General features: G+C 48.5%; 1 protein-coding gene across 2 annotated transcripts; it reads right to left on the minus strand.

The window, feature by feature from the left end:
- Positions 1-298: 298 nt before the first annotated feature.
- LOC125125548 (cytochrome P450 4F6-like) lies at positions 299-19273 on the minus strand. Of its 2 annotated transcripts, none has more exons than XM_047776726.1 (13): positions 19188-19273; positions 18657-18855; positions 12606-12750; positions 10660-10713; positions 10439-10566; positions 8553-8674; positions 7539-7809; positions 7130-7196; positions 6791-6920; positions 1564-1697; positions 1419-1483; positions 1215-1297; positions 299-1004 (listed from the first exon to the last, which is right to left on the minus strand). In XM_047776726.1, exons 2-13 carry the CDS (start codon positions 18852-18854, stop codon positions 827-829), a joined length of 1575 nt encoding a protein of 524 aa, XP_047632682.1. In that variant the 5' UTR covers position 18855; positions 19188-19273; the 3' UTR covers positions 299-826. The 2 variants fall into 2 exon arrangements, with proteins under 2 accessions (XP_047632682.1, XP_047632683.1); XM_047776727.1 differs by having other exon boundaries at positions 19146-19263.
- Positions 19274-21233: the final 1960 nt, after the last annotated feature.

The raw sequence follows: 21233 nt of genomic DNA on the forward strand, positions 1-21233 counted from the left end.
GGGCAGCTGCTGTGCCAGGTTCTGAAAGAGCAGCCCCACACGTGCCCTCTCACTATTCCTCACTGGTGTGGACCCACTTGACCCCTCTTCCTAGAACATCTAATGAGAATGAAGTCCGCGGTCATGCCTCTCTGAGGGGAAAAACAAATTTCACTTCCTAGCTTCGGGCCAGCTTCACATAAAAACCCCCTGGAACTATGCCACAGATGCAACTGTGGAGGTTTTGAATTTACTGAATCTTCTAAAGATAGATTTCTTCAACAACAGGTTTCCACATTTTCCAAAATTTAAACACAACTTTGAGGATTTTAAAACATTTTAATTTGACAAAGTGAGGGAAAAAAGAAGCGAGGAAATTCACCCCTATTGAGTACTGACATTTACCAGATATTGACTCAGTCGTTTGAGACAGGCTTGCTTATTCAATCCCAACAGCAGTGCAAGAAGGTGGCTACCATTCTGTAATAAAGGAACTAAGCCTTAGAAAGATAAACAATTTCCCCAAGCAAAACAGCTACTAAATGGCAGACGGGGATGGTAACTTTGGTAGTCTAATGGCAAGGAGCGGTGGATCCAGGTCCTCTGCATCTAGCTCTCTGCTCCACCTTCCCTAAAGAGTAGTTCTGTCCTCCTGACCCCGCTCCCAAATCAGTATTGCCCTCCATCCCAGTCCTCCACCTTCTCAGCTACACCCACCCCCCTGGATCCTCATGAGACCCAAGAGCCCCCTGCTGGCTCTCTTGAGGTTCAGCACAGTTTTATTCCTGGGACTCCACAAAGTGAAGTGTGTAGGGTTAGGGTGGACCCCAGGCCAGGAGGTGGTGGGTCACTGCTGGCCTCCACGCAGAGGCTCCACCCGCAGCCAAAGGCCGCCCTCTGCCCGCAGGACTATCTCTGGCTTCCTGCGCGGCTCCTCCTCATCTGGCAGGACGCGGAAGCACAGCAGTGTGAGTGCCAGGACCACCTTCATCTCTGTCATGGCAAACGTCTGCCCAATGCAGTTCCTGCGGGGTGAGAGTAGGGACTCTGACTGCACCCAGGTCCCCATCGGGGCCCCATCAGGCCCAGAAACTACCTGGGACACCTATCCCCTCCCGCAGGGATAGAGAAGGAGGCTAACCATGCCTGAGACCACCCCAACCTGGGCTTGCATGTCCCCTGTACCCCACCCCTCTCTTCACACCATGCCCGCTTCACACACCCACCAGCCTTACCTCGGCCCTGCCGAAAAGGGAATAAAAGCCAGAGGTGACCTCTTCTGGGGACTTTCTGGATCAAAGCGGAAGGGATTGTATACCTGGGGCAGAGAGGACAGGCCTGCTGGGTGGGGTTTCTCGGGACACCCGGACACCCCCAGAAAAGACAGATGTAGATAGAGTAGAGGGGAGGTGTCTGATTTCCCCAAGTGGGGGCAGCACCTCAGGGTCTGGCCAGACGGATGGGTTGTGATGAATCCCAAAGATACTGATGACACAGATGTTCCCTGTGGGGAAGGAGGAGGCAGTCAGGACGAGGGCTCAGCTGACAGGACCACCTCCCTCCTCCCTCTGAAATTTTGGGCACCTTTGGGGATGACCCGGCCATCTGGGAGCACAACATCCTGGGCACAGCAGCGAGAGATGATAGTGACTGGGGGATGCAGCCGCAGACTCTCCTTGATGCACATGGTCAGGAAGGGCAACTGAGCCAGGTCATCCCTAAAAGCCCCCCCAAAACAATTATCCAAGGAGCAAAAACAGAGACACCCCTGGGCCCTGATGCTGTCCTGTGAGACACTCTCTCCACCTCCCACTGACCCTCACTCCTATAATAAAATAAATTCAAGGGAGTTCCCAGTGTGGCTAAGCAATAATGAACCTGACTAGTATCCATAAGGGCGCAGCTTTGATCCCTGTCCTTGCTCAATGGGTGAAGAATGCAGCATTAATGAGAGCTGTGGTAGAGATTGCAGATGAGGCTCGGATTCTACATTGTTGTGGCTGTGGTGAAGGCCATAGCTGCAGCTACAGTTCGAGCCCAGCCTGGGAAATTCTATACACTGCATGTGAGTTCCAAAAAAAAGCAAAAAACAAAACAAAAAAAAAACCTCAAAAAATAAAATAAAATATATTCAAGATGAACCAAGATTTAAGCATTAGAATATCAAAAAAAAAAGCACAAGTTACTAGAAGCACAAGTACAGACTGGTACTTTAGAAGCATTTCTGAGCAAAATTGCAACAGTTACAAGGTATCCTTAAAAGTATTGATATATTTGCATTTAAAAGCTCTTTGAATTATGTAATTAGCTTAAAAAGCAAAAAAAAAAATCTCTAAAAGGTACTTAGAGGGTTACTTGAATGAGTAAGATCTACTCCACTCTCTAGGTGAGATGACCTAATATCACTAAGGTGCCAATTTTTTCTAAATCAATCAGCACAATCAATGTAATCCAATAAAAATCAAGTTTGGGAGGAAGGGGGAAAGGAACTTGATAATCTTATACAGTTTGAAAGAATTAAAGTTCACCAAAAGCTAGGTCAATTTGTAATTCCTGTTGTGACTCAGCAGGTTAAGAAGCTGACTTGTATCCATGAGAATGCAGGTTCCATCCCTGGTCTCATTTGTGGGTTAAGGATTCCACACTACCACAAGCTATGGTGTAGGTTGCAGACACAGCATGTATCTGGCATTTCTGTGACTGTGGCGTAGGCCAGCAGCTGCAGCTCCAGTTTGATCCCTAGCCTGAGAACTGCAGTATGCCACAGGTGTGGCCCTAAAAAAAAAAAGCAAACACCCACACACACACAATAAAATCCCAAGACAAATAGAAAATAATCACTAAATTCTGTTGGGACAACTAATTAGCCATTTAGAAAAAAATGTAGATCCCTACCTCAGTACTTATACCAATACAGATTTCATATGCAATAAGGATTAAGAAATAATAATAATAATAACAAAAATATTAAATAAAATTAAATTATACACAGAATTGTTTCCTTTTTTTGTCTTTTTGGGGTCACACCCACAGCATATGGAAGTCCCCAAGCTAGGAGTTGTATCGAAGCTGTAGCTCCCAGCCTATGCCACAGCACAGCCACAGCCACACCAGATCCAAGCCAATCTGCGACCTATACCACAGCTCACAGCAACACCGGGTCCTTTAACCCACTGAGTGAGGCCAGGGATGGAACCCACACCCTCATGGATCCTAGCAGTCTCCATACTGCTGAGCCACAGCAGAAACTTCCAGATATTTTTTAAAATACAGGAGCTATAAAGGAAAAAAAACATAATAAATTTGACTGCAAATAAATGATCCCAAACCATAACAAAGTAAAAAGACAATCTGGGGAATAATTCTTGCATAAGAGAAAAGAATTAATTTTCTTTAAATTTAAAGAGTTTTTATAAGTCAAAAAGGAAAAAATAACTAGGAAAAAAGTCAAAATATAAAGGATATATTATGAAAAACTGACACTTCACAGAAAAAGAAATACACGTGAATGGTCCCAATGTGAAAACAGTGCTCAAATTTACCCATACTTAAAATGATGTTCACTAAAATAGCAAAGTATATTTCACCTAATACAATAGCAATTTTTTTTGTCATTTTAGGGTGGCACCTGTGGCATATGGAGGTTCCAAGGCTAGGGGTCAAATTGGAGCTATAGCCACTGACCTACACCACAGCCACAGCAAGGCCAGCTCCAAGCCATGTCTGCAACCTACACCACAGCTCACGGCAACGCCAGATCCATAACCCACTGAGCGAGGCCAGGGATTAAACCTGTATCCTCACAGATACTAGTCAGATTAGTTTCCACTGAGCCACTACAGGAACTCTCCAAAATGGAAAATTTTTAAGTTTTATAGTGCACACTGTTGGTGGGATATGAGGGCATTGCCACTCTTAAAACTGTAGAAATGAATTTACCAATAGCTATTAAAATGTAACACTCAAATGGTCTTTGATCCGGGAACACCACTTCTAGAATTAGTCTGAGAAAGACATCCACATATATACACAAAGTAGATGTTCACCGCATCAAGTTGATTACAGCAAAAGGCTTGGAAAAGATACAAATTGATGGGGGAATATTTAGATAAAGTATAATACATCCATATAATGGAATATTATATAGCCATCAAGAAGAAGGATATAGGGATTAACTAGTTCTTTCCCACCCTGCACGGTAAATCTGCAGAGTAAATCAGTACAGAGATACTGAAAAGCAACTATCTATTATAACAGAATATAATATCTATATATTATATTCAATATCTATTATAACAGAAAATGTTTATGTAAATGTCCCCAACAGAAGCAGCTTGGGTAAACTAAGCAATGCTATACACATTCAGAGAGAAGGAGCTCTAAGTCACATTATTGACTGAAAAGAACAAATGACCAAATGTGTGTGTCTGTTTATATTAAACTCTAATAACCTAATCTTATCAGGATGCTTCATTTGGTGCAAAAAAAAAAAAAACCTACTCTCATTATTGACTTTGCAATTCAAAATTAATTTCCCAAAACCTAATAAATGAAAGGATCTTGAAGCTATATTGTCAAGGATCATGCCTGGAAGCTCTGTATATACTCTGAGCTGTAGAGACATAAGATAGAATGAATAAGGCAAGAGAGACTGTGAACAGATTAATGTAGGGACAGACTGAACAATGTCTGGAAGGACACAGGAAACCATAGAAGGAAGGGATGGGGTTGGGATGCTGGCGTCTGACAGAGGCTTATGGGAGGTGATGGATGTGTTCAATAACTTTATTGTAATTATTTTGCAATATATACATATATCAAATCACCATGTTGTACATCTTAAGCTTATAGAATGTTATATGACAATTATATCTCAATAAGCCTGGGGGTGGTTGATGGGAAGCTTATATTCATACTGTTTAGATTTTACCAAGGGCCTAATTTTTTTTGAAGTTGGAAGAAGCACAAAAACATCTTTCCACCTCAAGGACGGCTGTGCTGAGCAAACCTTCACGTTGAGGGTACTATCTCCAAAATGTTTATCCAGACCAACACTTTCTCTCCATCCGTTAGCCTTTGGCCCATAATCTTCCCCCTTATCACCCCGACTGCATCTCATCCCCTCCAGGTTACCCCTGTAGCTGCAAAGAGATATTTCTAATACTCACATCAGACCTCTTTCCTCCCTTGCTCAAACATCTTCCATGGCTCCCCATCACTCTCCTATGTTAGTCATGGATCTCCCTTCAAGAAAGAACTAGCTGGAGTTCCTGCTGTGGCTCAGCAGTATCAAACCCTACTGGTATACTTGAGGATGCAAGTTCATTCCCTGGCCTCACTCAGTGGTTTAAGAATACAGTATTGCCATGAGCTGTGGTATAGGCAGCAAACACATCTCAGATCCAGAGTTCATGTGGCTGTGAGACAGGCCAACAAATACAGCTTCAATTCAACCCTTGGACTGGGAACTCCCACATGCCATGGGTGCAGCAATAAAAAGAAGAAAGAAAGGAAGAAAGGAAGAAAGGAAGGAAGGAAGGAAGGAAGGAAGGAAGAAAGGAAGAAAGGAAGAAGGAAAAAAGGAAAAGGATGGAAGGAAGAAGGAAAGAAGAGAAAGACAAGGGGGGAGGGAGGAAGAAGGGAGTTACTGTACAGCTTCAAGGAGTGCTGTTACCTGACAGCCTCCAGCTATAGGATCCCTGGGCTCTGCTGTAGCATTCACAGCAAGGTCACACGTTCCCAGGCAGCCTACAGCCAATGACTGAGCACAGTGGGCCACTACTGTCTAATCATTATTGCCCCATGTGATGCTTCACTAAAGGCAACACCCAGCCTATTTTTATTTTTTATCCAATATTGGAGTCCCAAAGGACTTGAACTGATACCTTTGAAAACTCATGATGTCCTTTCCAAAGCTGTCCCATATGGGCTTCCACTCCCAGCTCCAGCTTTAACAAGAACCTCTCTGATCCTCACACTGCAGATTTCACAAGGAGCCAACCACCTTTATCTCCTCCCAGACATCCCAGGCTCACTCTTGCATGCTTCCATCCTGGCCTTTGCACAAGTTAACCCCTTGGCTTGAAGCACCATCCAATAACCACATCCAGGTGGCAAATCGATATTCACTTCTTCACCATGAAGCCCCATCTCCTTTCATCTCTGCCCCAGGCTGGACCATGTAGGACTCAAATGGGACTAGACTCTGAACTGGAAAAGGGGAAGTGTAGATATGTTTCCTGAGCAAAGAGGTGGACCCCCGAGAGATTTCCTGGGAACTCCTGATATAGAATATTAGGTGGGAATTAGAGGAAAGAGCAAAAATTCAGGGCAATGGGGGTCTTTGGAGAAAAAAAATGCAACTTCAAGCAGAAGAGCAAGGGAGGAGAGATGTTAATATATTGAACATGTACTGTGCTGCATCTGTTCTGCATTATCACAATTCTCCAAGTAGCACCTGTGGAGGGGAGATTCCTCACCCCACCCCCAAATTCATAGAGGAGAAAACACTATTCAGAAAAAGGGGACTGATTTTCTTGAGTCACATAGCCAGTTAGTGGGGCATTAATGAAGACACTCAGATCTTCTCATCCCCAAAGCCTCAGCTGTTCACACTGGGCACCACACTTTGCCTCTGGGCTCTGCTCCTATTCCCACTAAGCAATAATGACAGAATAATAAATAATATATATATATATATATATATATATATATATATATATATATATATATATTTGTTTCCCCTTTCCCAGCTGGGAAATAAGAGCCAATAAGAAGGGTTCAGGAAGACACCATGTGGACATGCACTCACCATTCAATCTCCTTAGGCTCACGGTCCCTCAGGAGCTCTTGCACCTCCTGCCGGCAGTGCTCCTGGTACTCTGGATGCTTTGCCAGGTTGTACAGGACCCAGGAGAGGCCACTGGCAGTGGTGTCATGGCCTGAAGGGCAGCCAAACAGGCTTGGGTCTCTGGGATACTTCAGCACCAAAGGGTGGACAGCACCCTCATGGTAAGACGCCCCCCACCCCACCCCCACCACCTCAAATAACATGGGAAAGATGGCCAAAAGGGTGATCCAGGGCCACCAGCCAAGTCCCTCACATGAAGAGACCCCTGCCTCTTCCGTAGTCCCACACCGGGACCCTCACCCGCAAACATGAAGGTGTCAGCCTCGGCTCGGATGTCCTCATCTGACAGTCCTTTCCCATCTTCACCCTGGAGAGAAAGCACCCCCCAAATCACATCAGCTCAGAGGACGCCTGAGCCTAACCTGAAATTGTCCCTGAAGCTCCATCATCCTAACAGGATCATCCCCTCGTCAGCTCCAGAGCCCGCCCCACAGCCCTCCTCCTTGGTCTCCTGCCTCCTCTTTACTCCTTCCAGGCAGCCTTCTACACAGCCACGTCTGAAACTGCTCGCCGACCGGTCCCTCCCTTCCTCAAGCACCCTCTGTGACTCCCTAGCCCCCTCTCGATCAAGTCCATGTTCTTTGCTCTGACATGTGAAATCAAGATCCAGTCTACCTACCTCTTGAATTTAGATCCCAGAGAAGCCTACCTTGGCCAGCAGGAGCACATCAATGAAGTCCAAAGTCTTGGCCTTAGCCTTGGCCCTAAGGAAGTCTTGGGAACCCTGACTAATGAGGGTGCGACGCCGCTCCTGGATGACGGCATCTGTGAAGTCGTGCACCAGGCGGCAGGCCTTGCGGAAGCGCCTCCCTTCGGGGGTGAGGTAGTACAGGAAGTCCTTGTGCAGGAAGATCTGCTCATTCCGTTTTGTCACCAGGGCACTGAGCTCGGAGATTGCAGCAATGTATTCACTGGGTTTCCTACACAGTCACACCAGAGAGAGCCTTGAGAAGCAGCTTCTTAACACACAGGAAACCCTGGGAGCCCTTCCAGTCAGGAACCCAGGACCACATCCCAGCCAGAAAAGAGTGCCCTCCAATCAGGTTTCTCTCGCTGCCTCCCATCTCTGTCAACTGCCTCATGTCCTAGATCTCAGGGCGGAGCTTGGGGATCACGCTCATCTCTCCTCGCTCTTACACAATATCTGCCCCTGCCATCCTTCCTCAGCTTCTCCCAAATCTGCCCCATTTTCCCCACCAACGTCAAGCTTCCTCCTCTCTGGGGTCTCCTTCCATCCTCTGTCCACACAACAGCCAGGCTTTGCCCAAGTCAGATGTCCAAACTCTGCTTTGACCACGACCCGCATCTGCTTGAGCACCTTCCCTGGCTCCCTGGAAACCTCAGCAAAAAGTTCATATCCTCTTTGTCTGGCTTTGGAATGTCCTTAAGCTATAGCCCCTGCCCACTCCTCCAACCTTATTTCCAATGTCTCTCCTCACTCTTATACCCACTTGGCTCACACTAGCTTCCTGGCCTCTATCAAGCAGTTCTGCCTGCCCAAGAGGATCTCACCTTCTCTTCCCCATTCCTGACCTTCAGTGTCCACCCCTCACCCTACTTCCTCCAGGAAGGCCCTTCTGATCACCCTGCTCAGTCCTCCCCCTACCCCATCCACTCCCTTGGGTCTATGGCTCATGGTTCCAGGCCCTGGGACAAGACTCACTCCTGGCAGTTGCTGTCAAAACTGAAGACACATTTCTGCAGACTGTCCAGAGTCATGAGGCTGATGTGTTCAAACATGTCCAGATGGGTGTGGCCTTCTGAGGCCAAGCGCTGCCACTTGGCCTGGACAGAGAAGAGGGCAGAACTGGGGCTGGGTATTGCCTCCCTGAGCCCCTCTCCAACCCCAAACACCAAGATGCACTCCCCCAGACCCTGTCTCTTGGTCTCTGCCCTAGGCACCCACCCCCAAGGAAGCCCAAGGCATGAGTGGGAGTGGAAGCTGTTCCTATCAAGACATCAAGCCCCCAGAGCTGGGAGTCAGGAGACCTGAGTTCAAAGTCCAGCTCTGCCTCTTAGGTTCTGGGTGCCCTTGGTCTATTCATTGCTTTCCACTGGGCTTTTCCAGCATCAAATATTTAGTAACACTTCAGATGACCTGCTTTGGTAATGGACAAACTAAGTTAGAGTTGCTGTACCCCCACACATAGCATCCTTCCTAGTGTGTGATCCTTGACAAGGCACTAACCTCACTGACCTCCCATTTCATCCTCTATAGTGTGGCAATTATCATCATCTCTGCTTCATAGGAATGTGAAAATAAATTACTCAACACAGGCTGAAGAATTGGCACACCGTTTCCGATATCCAATAAGTATTAAATAATTGTTATTTATAGTAGTTATTTACAGTAGTGTCTGAAGTTACAAAAATCTATCTTTTTATGGAAACATTGGTTGTTATCACTTAACTTTTGAACACATAGGCTTATATTTTTATAAATAATAATGAGTTCCCTGTAGCAGAGCAGGTTAAGGATCCAGTGTTGTCACTGCTGTGGCTCTGGTTTCAGCTGTGGCATGGATTCAGTCCTGACACGGGGACTTCCACATGCTGTGGATGTGGCTGACATCATCATCATCATCATGTTAAGCGCAATGTTACCTTATCTGACCAATAAATCTAGTATAGTAAACCAGATGTTTAAACTACAGTAATTAGAATTTTTTGAGAAAGTAAAGCCTTTGCATCAACTAGAATAGTGCTACAGTTGCTAAAATTGTCATAAAATCAATGTGAAGTTATATGATCATAAGGTGGTATATAAGTCCAAAGGAACTACTGTGCAGTAGTACCCGTTGTGGCTCAGCAGGAACTAGTATCCATGAGTTCAATCCCTGGCCTCCCTCATTGGGTTAATGATCCAGCATTACCGTGAGCTGTGGTGTAGGTCTCAGATGCGGGTCGGATCTGGCATTGCTGTAACTGTGGTGTAGGCCAATAGCTGCAGTTGAGATTCGACACCTAGCCCAGGAACTTCCATATGCTGCAGGTGCAGCTGTAAATAGGAAAAATAAAATAAAATAACTATGCAATTTTCATCATTTCTATCTTGAATTTACAGAGTTTCCATGAAGCAGACTAGAAATTAAAGTCGTCTGTTCACCTACTTTGTGCCAGGAGCATGATTACATTACATGATCTTGACCACCCTTTAAGAAGAGATTAGGGAGTTTCCGAAATGGCTCAGTGGAAACGATTCTCACTAGTATCCATGAGGATGAAGGTTCAATCCTTGGCCTCACTCAGTGAGTTAAGGATCTGGCATTGCAGTGAGCTGTGGTGTAGGACAGCAGCTAAGCTCTGATTCAACCTCTAGCCTGGGAAATACCATATGCTCCAGGTGTGGCCCTAAAAAGACAAACAAAAAAAGAAGGAATTACTACCTTGATTTTAAAGATGAGAAAACTGAGGCTTCGAGAGGAAAATCAGTGATGCCAACACCCCACAAAAAGCCATTTAGCAGAGCAGGATTCCAGACTATTTGTGTCCGAGGCCACTCCGCCTTTCCCAAGGCTCCAGCTGGGAACCTGGGTTCAAGAAACTCACATGCATGATGTCTGCACTCTTGTTGAAAATCTTCACATATGACTTCAAGATATCAAAGTGGAAGGCAGGTGTCAGCAGGCGGCGCTGGCGGCTCCACTTCTCACCAGCACTCAGCAGGAGCCCAACCCCTAGCAGGGGCAGCCATGGGGAGTGAGCAAGGGCAGCACCTTCCCCCAGACCCCCAAGGTTGTCCCCAACCTCCTTCACTCCCGGTTACTCACCCAGCCAGGGCTTCAGGAAGATGTACAAAAACATATCCTTCGGTATGATGGTGGCTGACATGAGAGATGGAACATCAGGGACCATGGAGAGGAGGAAGGGAGGGACTTTTGTTCTACATTCCCCCTCCAATCCCAGCATGGCAGGAATGGGACCAAGGGCAGAGGAAACAGGGAGGAGGGAGGAGGTAAGAGCGGACAAGACCAGGCTGCAGCACAGAATAGAACAAAGGCAGAGCCAACACACACACTCCTACATACTTAGATGCAATCCAACATGGCACAACAGGGCTCAGCATATCTTGACATGGCTCTTACAAGGGCTAATATGTTCTACACACCCAAGACATAAATTAAAGGGGTTTGTGCACCTACTTTGTGCCAGGAGCATGATTACATTATGATCCTTTAAGAAGAGATTAGAGAGTTCCCATCATGGCTCAGTGGAAACAATTCTCACTAGTATCCATGAGGACGAAGGTTCGATCCTTGGCCTCACTCAGTGAGCTAAGGATCTGGCATTGCAGTGAGCTGTGGTGTACGCTGCAGATGTGGCTCAGATCTGGCATTGCTGTGGCTGTGGTGTAGGACGGTATCCTCCTTCACCCTACACTTAGCCTTAGGTGCTTAGGCTCAAAGGGACCCTATATCAGGAACCTAGTACACCACATTTGCCCCATCACTCTCTGACATCTCCTAGAACATCCAACATCACCCCAATATGTATTAGCATGCCTTAACATGAAACAGCATACATGATATGTCCTGACATGGCATAGCCCTGACCTGGGCCTGAGGCAACATGACACAATCTTAGCATGCCCCACAGAGAGGCCCCAGATGGGACTTAAATACTGTCCCATTAAGGGCACAGACAGAGTCTGGGCGTGACCTAGACTTCCTCAGTATCCTCCTTCACCCTACCCTTAGCGTCAGGTGCTTAGGCTCAAGGGGACCCTCTGTGCTGAAAGGGACCAGAAGATGCTGTCCCACTCAGATACTGAGCTCCACCCACCATGAAGAGCTCTCCCTGTCCCCTTAAGCCTCCAGAGGCCCCCAGGACCAATCAGACACAGTGGGCCAACCTGAGGTCGCGTGGTATCCCTGCCCCACACACACAGTACTCTGGCCATCTCCCTACCCCCACACCGCCTTCTGGCTTAGGGTTCCTTCCATCAGAGGCAGCTCAGGCAGCAGAGAATACACAGAACTAGGAGGCAAGCTTCACATGCTACGTGGCCTTGAGAAGTTACTATGCTTCCCTGAACCTCTTTTTCCCCACCCTGGAAATGCCCACCTAGCAGGGTGGCTGGTGGATGAATATCTGCAGTATCTGCCTGTCCAATGTCTATCTCCTTTTCCTGGAACCAGCACCCCATACTGCCTCCACCGTCAACCCAAGTAGTTATGAGGGCAGCTGTGCCACCCCACCCCCTGCTCCAGAGCCGACCATATGACACTCAGCCTCACCAATTCAGCTGCAGTTATTAGGTGATGAAGTGGTCCCTGTGACCCAGGCCACTCCACTTTAAGGGAATTCTGCAACTTTTCCTGGGTCTGTGAGGCGTGAGCTCACTTGTCAGTGGGGATTGACCTTCTGGGATTCATCTTTACCAGCATGAAGAAGAAGAACCCACAACTTTGAGATGAAGACAGATTCCCAATGACACTGCTTGAAAACCTAGATCCAGCCATGCCTGAAGGCAATGCTCCCTGAGCTTTTCACTCAAGAGATCCCCTTTCTTAGACCAACAGGGTTGAGTTTCCACCACCACCCAAAACTGGAAGGGATTTTGGCAACCAGAGAGAGCCAAGGACCTTCCCAGAGGAACCAGCAGGTCTCTGTCGATGCTGCCCATTCCCCTGCTCAACCTGGTCTGTGCAGGAGTGGGAAGGGCTTGGAGCAGGGGCAGGGGAAGCCTGGGGTAGGGAGGGCTACCGGGAGATACCTGGGGCCTGGAGCAGGGGAGCAACAAAGTTGGGGTGGACAAGCCGCAGGACGGGGTACAAGGGCCCTAGCCACCAGAGGTAGACGTCGTGGAAGTAGTGGCCCACATCTTCCATCAGCTGCAAACACTCTTCATTGCTCTTCGCCTGAGAATGAGTGAGGATGGGTCCAGGTCTGACAGGAGGCCTCAGAAACTACAGCTGCCCACTCTATCCCCCTGCCCACCACACCCACTCACTCCCTTCTCTCCCACTACCTGGATTATTCATCTATACTTCTCTCCATCTCAACAAGGCAACTTCTCCCTGTTGGTGTCTCTTTTTTCATATATACCCTTGTGACTCTCTCTGTCCCCTTATTCTCTTCATCTCTGAATTTCAAAAGAAAGACAAAGGGGGTGGGGAAGAGGAAAAGATAATAGGTGGATGGGTGGATAGACATATTTGGACAGATGGATAGATAGATAGACAGACAGACAGATAGATAGATAGATAGATAGATAGATAGATAGATAGATAGATAGATAATGATGGGTAGACAGAAAGATAAATGGCAGATAAATGGATTGATGGATAGGGAAATGATTAGATAATGGGTGGATACATAGGTAGATAGAAATATGGATGAATGGATGAACGGATGCATATATGATAGGTGATGGCTATATGTATAGATTATAGATGAATGAATAGCTAGATGTAGATGTAGACAGATGAGAATTGGATAGATAATGGATGAATGGAAAATGGATGGATAGATGATAGACAGATAGATAGGTAACATATATATATCTGTGTATGTACTTTTCTTTTGCTCCATTTATGTCTCTCCACATGTCCTCTCTCCCTCCATCTCTCTGTATCTCTCTCTGCCCCAATTTCTCTGTCCATCTCTCCCACTCTACATCTGTTTCTCCTCATCTCCACACCTTCCACAGCTCCCCATCTCTCTCGGAATCAATCTCCTGTCCCCTACCTGGTCTTGAAGTCCTGTGAACCCTACACCCCTACACATTTTCCTTGCCTCTCACCTCTATCGCCGTAATTGCATGGAACTCCTTCTGATTGCTCAAAAGCCAGGTGCTCACTCTCTCACCTCCAGGTCTTTGAGTGTGCTAGTCCTCTCCACAGAATACATCTTCCTTCCTTTGCTTAATAAAATAAAAGCCTGCCTTGGGAGTTCCCCTCATGGCTCAGTGGTTAACGAATACGACTAGGAACCATGAGGTTGTGGGTTCGATCCCTGGCCTTGTTCAGTGGGTTAAGAATCTGGTGTTGCCATGAGCTGTGGTGTAGGTTGCAGATGCAGCTCAGATCCCGCGTTGCTGTGGCTGCAGTATAAGCTAGCAGCTACAGCTCCGATTAGATCCCTAGCTTGGGAAACTCCATATGCCGCGGGTGCGGCCCTGGAAAATACAAAAAGACCAAAAAAAATAATAATAAAAATAAGCCTGCAGTTTATTACAGACCCACTTGCATCAACTCTTCCTCCAAGAAGCCTTTCAGCCTGACTGAATGGCAGAAGCCTTGCTTCCTCTCTGGGTTCTGCCAGACATCACTTCCTCAGACCTAACCCAATGACACAGGATTGGGGTGTCTCTCATTCTGTGTGCAATATTGGGGGGTGCCTTCAGGGCAGATCCTGGGGCTATCTCCCCAAGAATCCTCAAACAGTGTCCAGAATGGGGGTTGGAAAATAAATGAAAGAAAGAAAGAGATGACAAAGGAAGCCCAAGTTCAGGAAGGGCTTTGGGACCTGCAAGAGCTGTGCAGAAGCAAGGCAGGGAGGGGCTTGCAGCACTCAGATGCTGACACAGCACCCACCTGTGGTGTCAGTGACAGACCAGGCAAAGTCACGGTGGCAGAAACAATGAGGAAGATGGCGGGACCCAGCCAGATCCACTGTCTCTGGGGATAGTTGGCCACCAGCTGAGTTAAGTTCCTCAAGCCTTGCTCCATGGGGGCACTTGCAGCCAAGGCAAGGGCCATCACTCCCCAGAAGGAGTCCCTGCAGTGGATGCTGTGTCAGAATCTGCACAGACAGAAGGAATCTCAGCTGCCTCCTGCTCCTTCTCTCTGGGGTACCAAGGGTACATCCCAAGGCACAAGAAGAAGACACACTCTCTGCCCACAGGGAAGCTGACCTTGGCTGGAGAAGACAGGTTTTTCACATCCTGGGAGTGGTTCCAGCCCTAGTGGTGGCCACAGGAAGAGGTCCTCATGGGGGAGATTTGTGGGTGGTACAGTGACCTCAGGTCTTGTCCCTGGATTCAGGTCACACATTTTCTCATGTTCTGACCAGTCCATATGGCCTCTGCTTCTTTGCATGGTGAAGGGTCTGAAGTTCTGGGACCTTCCAGCACTGGAACACTCCACAGGACAGATGCGAATTCTGCCTGTCAATTGAGACAGCCTCTCCCCACCTATGAGCCTGTTCTACTGCCTAGGCTCTGTGCACAGTGCATTCTGTCTGACAGTCTATCTATCTATCTATCTAAAACATCCTGTCTATCCATCTATTTATCATAGTATCTCCTAGCAAGCCAGTTCTTCTCCTGAACCTATGAACACTCCCATAAATCATGCCATTTTCAAATGAGGAAGCTGAAGCCACATACCCCATAAGAGGAAGAAGCATGGGTCCCCTCCTAGTGAAGCATTCTCACCCTCATGAGGACCCATTCAAGCCTGACAAAGAGCCCCAGGGTGCTCCAGGCAGGTAAATATAGGTCTTATTCACCTTTGTCACCTGCTCCCTGCTGACCCTGAGACACTTGATGAGATCAGTCCAGACAGGGAGAGGGACTCAGCCAAGATCACACAGGAAGAAACACGGAAGGAGAGAAGAGTGGTCAACACAAGCCTCCAATGCCAAGCCCTTGGATGGGGAGCCAGAACTGCAGTAACTCTGTAACATTCCTGCTGCCTCAGGGGCTGGCTGAGACATGTAACCTAGGGAAACCTTTACAATGAGCTTGGGACATCCTGTTCTATGACAAGCTGGTCTGGGGGAGGAGAGGAGAGGAGCTGGACAATCAGGATTTTGGCCATGGATAACAAAGGGAGGTGATGGCAAGCTACCCAGGCCTCCTCCATCACATTAGCAAACATTTATTAAGTGCCTACTGTATATCAGCCCCTGGGCTGGGCCACTGTAGAACATGTCTCTGCCTCCCAGAGCCACCATCTACTCAGAGAGTTGGGTAAAAAGCAAATAATTGGTCAAGGTATGGGGGGAGTAGTTAAGGGAGGCTTTTAGAAATTAGTTGAGGTTCCCAGGCTAGGGGTCTAATCAGAGCTGTTGCTGCCGGCCTACACAACAGCCACAGCAATGTCAGATCCCAGCCACGTCTGCGACCTATACCATAGCTCAGAACAATGCCAGATCCTTAACCCAGGGATCGAACCTGCAACCTCATGGTTCCTAGTCAGATTCATTTCCACTGCACCACAACAAGAACTCCAGAAATTAGTCGTATTTGAGCTAAATGGGAGAATAGGAGGGATCTACTGCATAACTGCAGGAAGGGAAGAGCTTCCAGGCAAAAGAACAGCACAAGCAAAAGCCCTGTGGTGAGAAGGGCTTGGTTCACTGAGGAACCAAGAAGCTCAGAGTGACTATGACATGCATGAGGCTGAGGAGGACATCAGGGCCTGGCCAAGAAACACTTAGCCTTTATTTTCAGAGGGATAAGCAGTCATTGAACAGTATTCATCTGAGAAGTTGCATGGTCTAAATTGAATTTCAGAAGAATTTCTCCAGGGCCAAGGAGTCAGTGGATGAGGAGACAACAGTGGCAATGAAGAGACCAGAGAAGGGGGATGGAGTGGGATGGATGGGAAATTGGGGGTTAGTAGGTGAAAACTATTACATGTAGAATAGATAAGCAATGAGGCCCCACTGTACAGCCTAGGGAACTATATCCAATCTCCATGTTACAACATGATGAAAGAGCGTAGGAGAAAAAGAATGGACATATATGCATGACTGGGTCACTTTTCTGTACTGCAGAAATTGACACTACATTGTAAATCAACTATAATTTTATTTTTTTAAAAAAAAGAGGCCAGAGAGTAGATTAGGAGAGACTTCCTGGAGAAAGATGAAGGTGGATGGGGCCAAGGGTGAGAGGAGATGCAGAGAGCACACAGATTAAGGACAGATTATGGAGGCAGCACATTAGGGCCAGATGCACAGGTGAGAGAAAAAGGCAGGCTCAAGGGCCCCAAAATATGGGTTGAAAGGATGGACTAGACCAAGGGTGGGGGCAGGATTGGGGACGGAGCCAGGAGTTCAGATTCTGACCAAGGAATCTGGTGTTTAGGAGACACCCATGCCGTGAGAGGAGGAGGAAGGAGCTGGATAGGATGACCTTGGGCTCAGGAGAGATATGAACTCGGAAGTCACTTATGCAGGGAACTGACGGTCCACTTAGGAGCTGGAACCCTGGGGTAAGGAGGTGGTCTTAGGAGAGAACGAAGAAAGAGTTAGGATGCTGGGGTTTCTGCACATGGAAGGGTGGAGCAAAGGAAGAGCCAAGTGGAGACAGAAGGGCCATGAGGAGGTATTGGAGATACCAAGGAAGGAGGGTGGCCTAGAACCAAGAGGAAAAGAGGTCCAGGAGGACAAGGGGATCCACAAGCTCAAAGAGCTATGAGCAGGTGGATGAGGTGGGGCTGGATGGAGTCCATGGGATTTGGAGTCCTAGAGCTCACAGTAATCTTGTGGGAGCATGGTGGGGGTGGGAACCACACTGGAGCAGGTGAGAGCAAGCAAAGAAATAGAGGCAATGCATGAAAACAGCTCTGTGTACAAAGAGAGAGCAGAATGAGCAGAATGAGCCCCGTTGGAAACAGGCAGGTAGGGATGTACATGTCACCCCTCTGTCCTGTTTTGTGACCTTCCTTAGCATCACCATAGAGGAGAGATCAGAGGGTGGGGGCGTCGGGGTTTGAGCTCACACAAGGCCAAAGTCTTCCAAAGAGCCATGAGGGAAAGCCCAGGTGGTAAGAGACTTCAGCCCATGTGCAAAGGATGAGAATCTAAGCTTGATGTACCCAAGGAAATGAGATTGAAAAGAAGCTGTTGGACTAGGGCACAGAGGTGACTGGACAGCCTGGCAAGGTCTAGGATGAGAGATGAAGAAAAAAAAGAAGCTAGAAGGAAAGGAAGTTGTGGTCAGAGAATGCAATCTGGAATCAGTGGTTTTGGACATTGTGCCTTTGCTAGTGATGACAAAGTCCTTATTGGGATTAGAGCCAAAGGAAGCTGACACAGCACAGAGGAAGGGGCTCTGGGGATGAGGCTAGGAAGGTGGGTCAGGAGCCCCCTCCCACCCTCCCAGGAAATTTGGCCATTAGGTCCGAGTGATTCCTTCTGAAAGAGGGAAGGGTCCACTTTTATCCAAGTTGAGCAGAGAGGCCCACTGATATATCCTGAGGGTAGAAGACAAGTTTGGAAGAGACAGATGCCAGAGGAAGGGGAGGAGGAGGAGAGACTGACCACACATCTCCTCAGCTCCTGCAGTACCCCCGTAGGGGCATAAGAGGGGTGGAAGTCATAGCTAATTCCTCTGGGAAGCAGAAGCCCAGAGAGGAGCAGACACTGACCTGAAACCTACAGAGATGGGCCAGGCAGGGACAGACCCTGGACAGTGGCCCTGAGGAGGCCTCAAGACCAGCAGTGGACACCACGGGGTCACTAGGGGACCCAGCTCTCTGCAGCCCATTCTGTCACTAGGGGACCCAGCTCTCCCCAGCCCATTCTGAGAGCTCCTCAGATGTGCACCAGTGTAGAGAAGACGGGCAGGAACATAACCCCAAACTGGCCTTGGGTGAGGAAGGCTATGAACCATGAAAATATTGGGGCATAGAGTGGACAGAGAGGAGAGGGTTCGACCCAGTGGGGAAGTGAGGAAAGTGGTCTCCCTTGCTTCTCTGCTGCCCTAGACCCCAGCTCAACCTCAGACCCAAGCTCCCTGAGCCTGATCCCCGACCCCTCGGGAAGTCCGCACACCATCATTCCCCAGACCCATCCTGTTGCCCACACTCACCAGGTCCCGGTGACCCCAAAACCAGTTCCGTTTTGGGGGTTGCGGGAAACACTGGAGGCGGCAGCAGTTGTCATAGAAGTCATAGATCCAGGACAGGATTCGGGACAGGAACCAGGTAGCACCGACCAGCTGCAGAAGCAGCCATGGGGAGGCTGACACAGGCCCCAGTCCCAGCCAGGACAGGCTCAGCTGCAACATCCTGCAGGGCAGATGGGGTAGAGAGTGAGCTCCTGAGACTCAGCAAAGGGACAGTGAGGGTGAGCTCTGAGGCAGAGACAAATAGACAAACAAATACAGGGAGAGGAACAAGGGGGTGAGTGCTGGGGAAGGAAGGGCTCAGAGATGGGCAGACAGAGACTCAGAGAGGGGTGGAGACCCAGGAAAATCCAGAGGAAGAGAGAGAGACAGGGAGAGGGCGAGAGAGAAGAGAATGAAGAAATGCCCACTTGGAATCAGTGGAAAGTTGCCTTGGGCAGTGCCCCTCCCTACCCTGGACCAGAACTTTCAGCCCCACCAACGCCAGCACTGCACCTTCTGTCTGGAGCAACTAGTCCCACACAGCTTCTTCTGTCCTCATCCTGGAGAGTCTTCTTCCCTGTCCTGACTTCCAAATGGGGCCAGTCGGGGGCGGGGAGGGGGTGGTGGGGGAGGCCTTGAGTGGGTCAGCCAATCCCTGCTTGCCTGGCTGCCTCCTCCCACCTGAGTCTGCCCAAGACTTAGAAACCTGGAGCAGCTGGCTCCAGAGAGGAACCAGCTCAGATTCACGTGGTGCAGATGCTGACTTCTTGGGACTCAGCACCTCCCACGCAGCTTGCTGGAATGCGGACAAAGGTGACTCTGTGCCCCTGTGTTTACAGGCCAGGGCCAGGGTACAGCAGGTAAAATTATGAATGTTTCGGGTGCAAACCATGTCCCAAAACATCTCCGTGGCTCTCACCACGTGTGGGCCAGAAGGGCGGCATGCACCATTTCTTGGCACAGAATCAGGAAGCCCAGAGGCAAGAAACTTCTGGCCTCCAGGGCACACAGCCTGGCAGGAGTTTAAGCCCTGCCTCCAAGCAACCCAGGCCTTGGGTTGGGATAAAACTGCTGGGAGTAGGAAAAGAGAAACCAGCCTGGCTGGGGATTACCACAGCAGATTCAGGGGGTCAAGGGCCCAGTCAGAAGAGGACAGCTGGAGGCTTGAGGTGTAAGGCTGAGAGGGGTCAAGAGAGAACAGGGTCCACACAGGGGAGGGCAAAGCTGGGAGATCTTGAGTGGAGTTCTGTCCCGCCCTCACTCTAACTATAGGCTGTGCCAACCTCCTTTAGGCTCAGCCTTCCCCTCTGGGAATTGGGATATCAGCTGTAAATGTGTTTCGTCACCTCCAGATCCTGTCCTAAACTCCCCTGTAAAGTAATCTCAGCCCTCATGAGGTCTCCCCAAGATCAGGCTCCAAGATGAGGATGAGTTTGAAGGATGGAGATGCTAAGTGAGAGGATGTGGACAGACATTCCTGCTGCAACTAATAGAATGTTTGGAAAATGCCCAAATTTCCTCTCCTGCCACCACTACCCCATTCCTTCCAGGCCCACATAATCCAGCTTTTGGGGGACTGGTCCTGAAGCCCTCAGCAAGTTTGTGTGCCCTGTCCCAGATTCTTTGCCTCCTTGGCCAAAGTGATCCACCTGCTGAGGTGTCCATTCAGAGAAGGGCCAGGAGCAGGCCTATGGTAAGTGAGAGGCAACAGGGCTAGCCAGATAGGGGTGAAGAGAAGCAAAAGGAAGGAAGAGGAAACAGGTCCAGAAAGGTGCAGTGACTCGCTCCAGCCACACAGAGAAGTAATTTAACAAGACAGCACAAGCAGAAGTGAATCCTGGCACAGAGTGCATGCTCATTAACTATTTAGGGAAGAAAGGGCCCTTTATAGTCATGAGCTCTAAGAACTGGCCACTCAAAATATGGTCCTCAGACCAGCGGCATTGACATTACCAGCAGCATCTAGGAAATGCAGAATTTGGGGCTCTAACCCCCACCTGAAAAGTCATGGCTGCAAAAATTCTGCTGTTGGAGTTCCTGTCGTGGCGCAGTGGTTAATGAATCTAACTAGGAACCATGAGGTTGCGGGTTCGATCCCTGCCCTTGCTCAGTGGGTTAACGATCCAGCATTGCTGTGAGCTGTGGTGTAGGTTGCAGACGCGGCTCGGATCCTGCGTTGCTGTGGCTCTGGAGTAGGCCAGTGGCTACAGCTCCAATTCGACCCGTAGCCTGGGAACCTCCATATGCTGCGGGAGCGGCCCAAGAAATGGCAAAAAGACAAAAAAAAAATCTACTGTTGTCCCCAATAAGAGGAGTTTATACTTCTTGAATCTGGCCTGGCCCTGGGACTGCTTAACTAATATTATGTGGTCAAGGTGGTGCCATGCTAGTTAAGGCCTTGAAGTAGGCTGGTAGCTTAAATTTACGTTTGCTTTTGGAACCCATCCCATCAGAACCACTCCCTATGCTGTAAAGAAGCCCAAGCCCCATGGAAAACTTCATGGAAAGCTCTGATCAGCAGCCCCACTTGAGTTCCCAGCCTAGTGTCACCTGTCAGTG

The sequence above is a fragment of the Phacochoerus africanus genome, chromosome 4, assembly GCF_016906955.1.
Source record: "Phacochoerus africanus isolate WHEZ1 chromosome 4, ROS_Pafr_v1, whole genome shotgun sequence".
Lineage (NCBI taxonomy): Eukaryota > Metazoa > Chordata > Mammalia > Artiodactyla > Suidae > Phacochoerus > Phacochoerus africanus.

What these genes read in the sequence shown, in the direction of transcription:
- LOC125125548 (XM_047776726.1), bottom strand. Translation starts at nt 18,854, where the DNA reads ATGTTGCAGCTGAGCCTGTCCTGGCTGGGACTGGGGCCTGTGTCAGCC. An exon ending in TTTGGGGTCACCGGGACCTG is followed by an intron (nt 12,751 to 18,656) that starts GTGAGTGTGGGC and finishes ACTCATTCTCAG; the next exon opens with GCGAAGAGCAATGAAGAGTG. An exon ending in TCCCCTGCTCCAGGCCCCAG is followed by an intron (nt 10,714 to 12,605) that starts GTATCTCCCGGT and finishes CTCTCATGTCAG; the next exon opens with CCACCATCATACCGAAGGAT.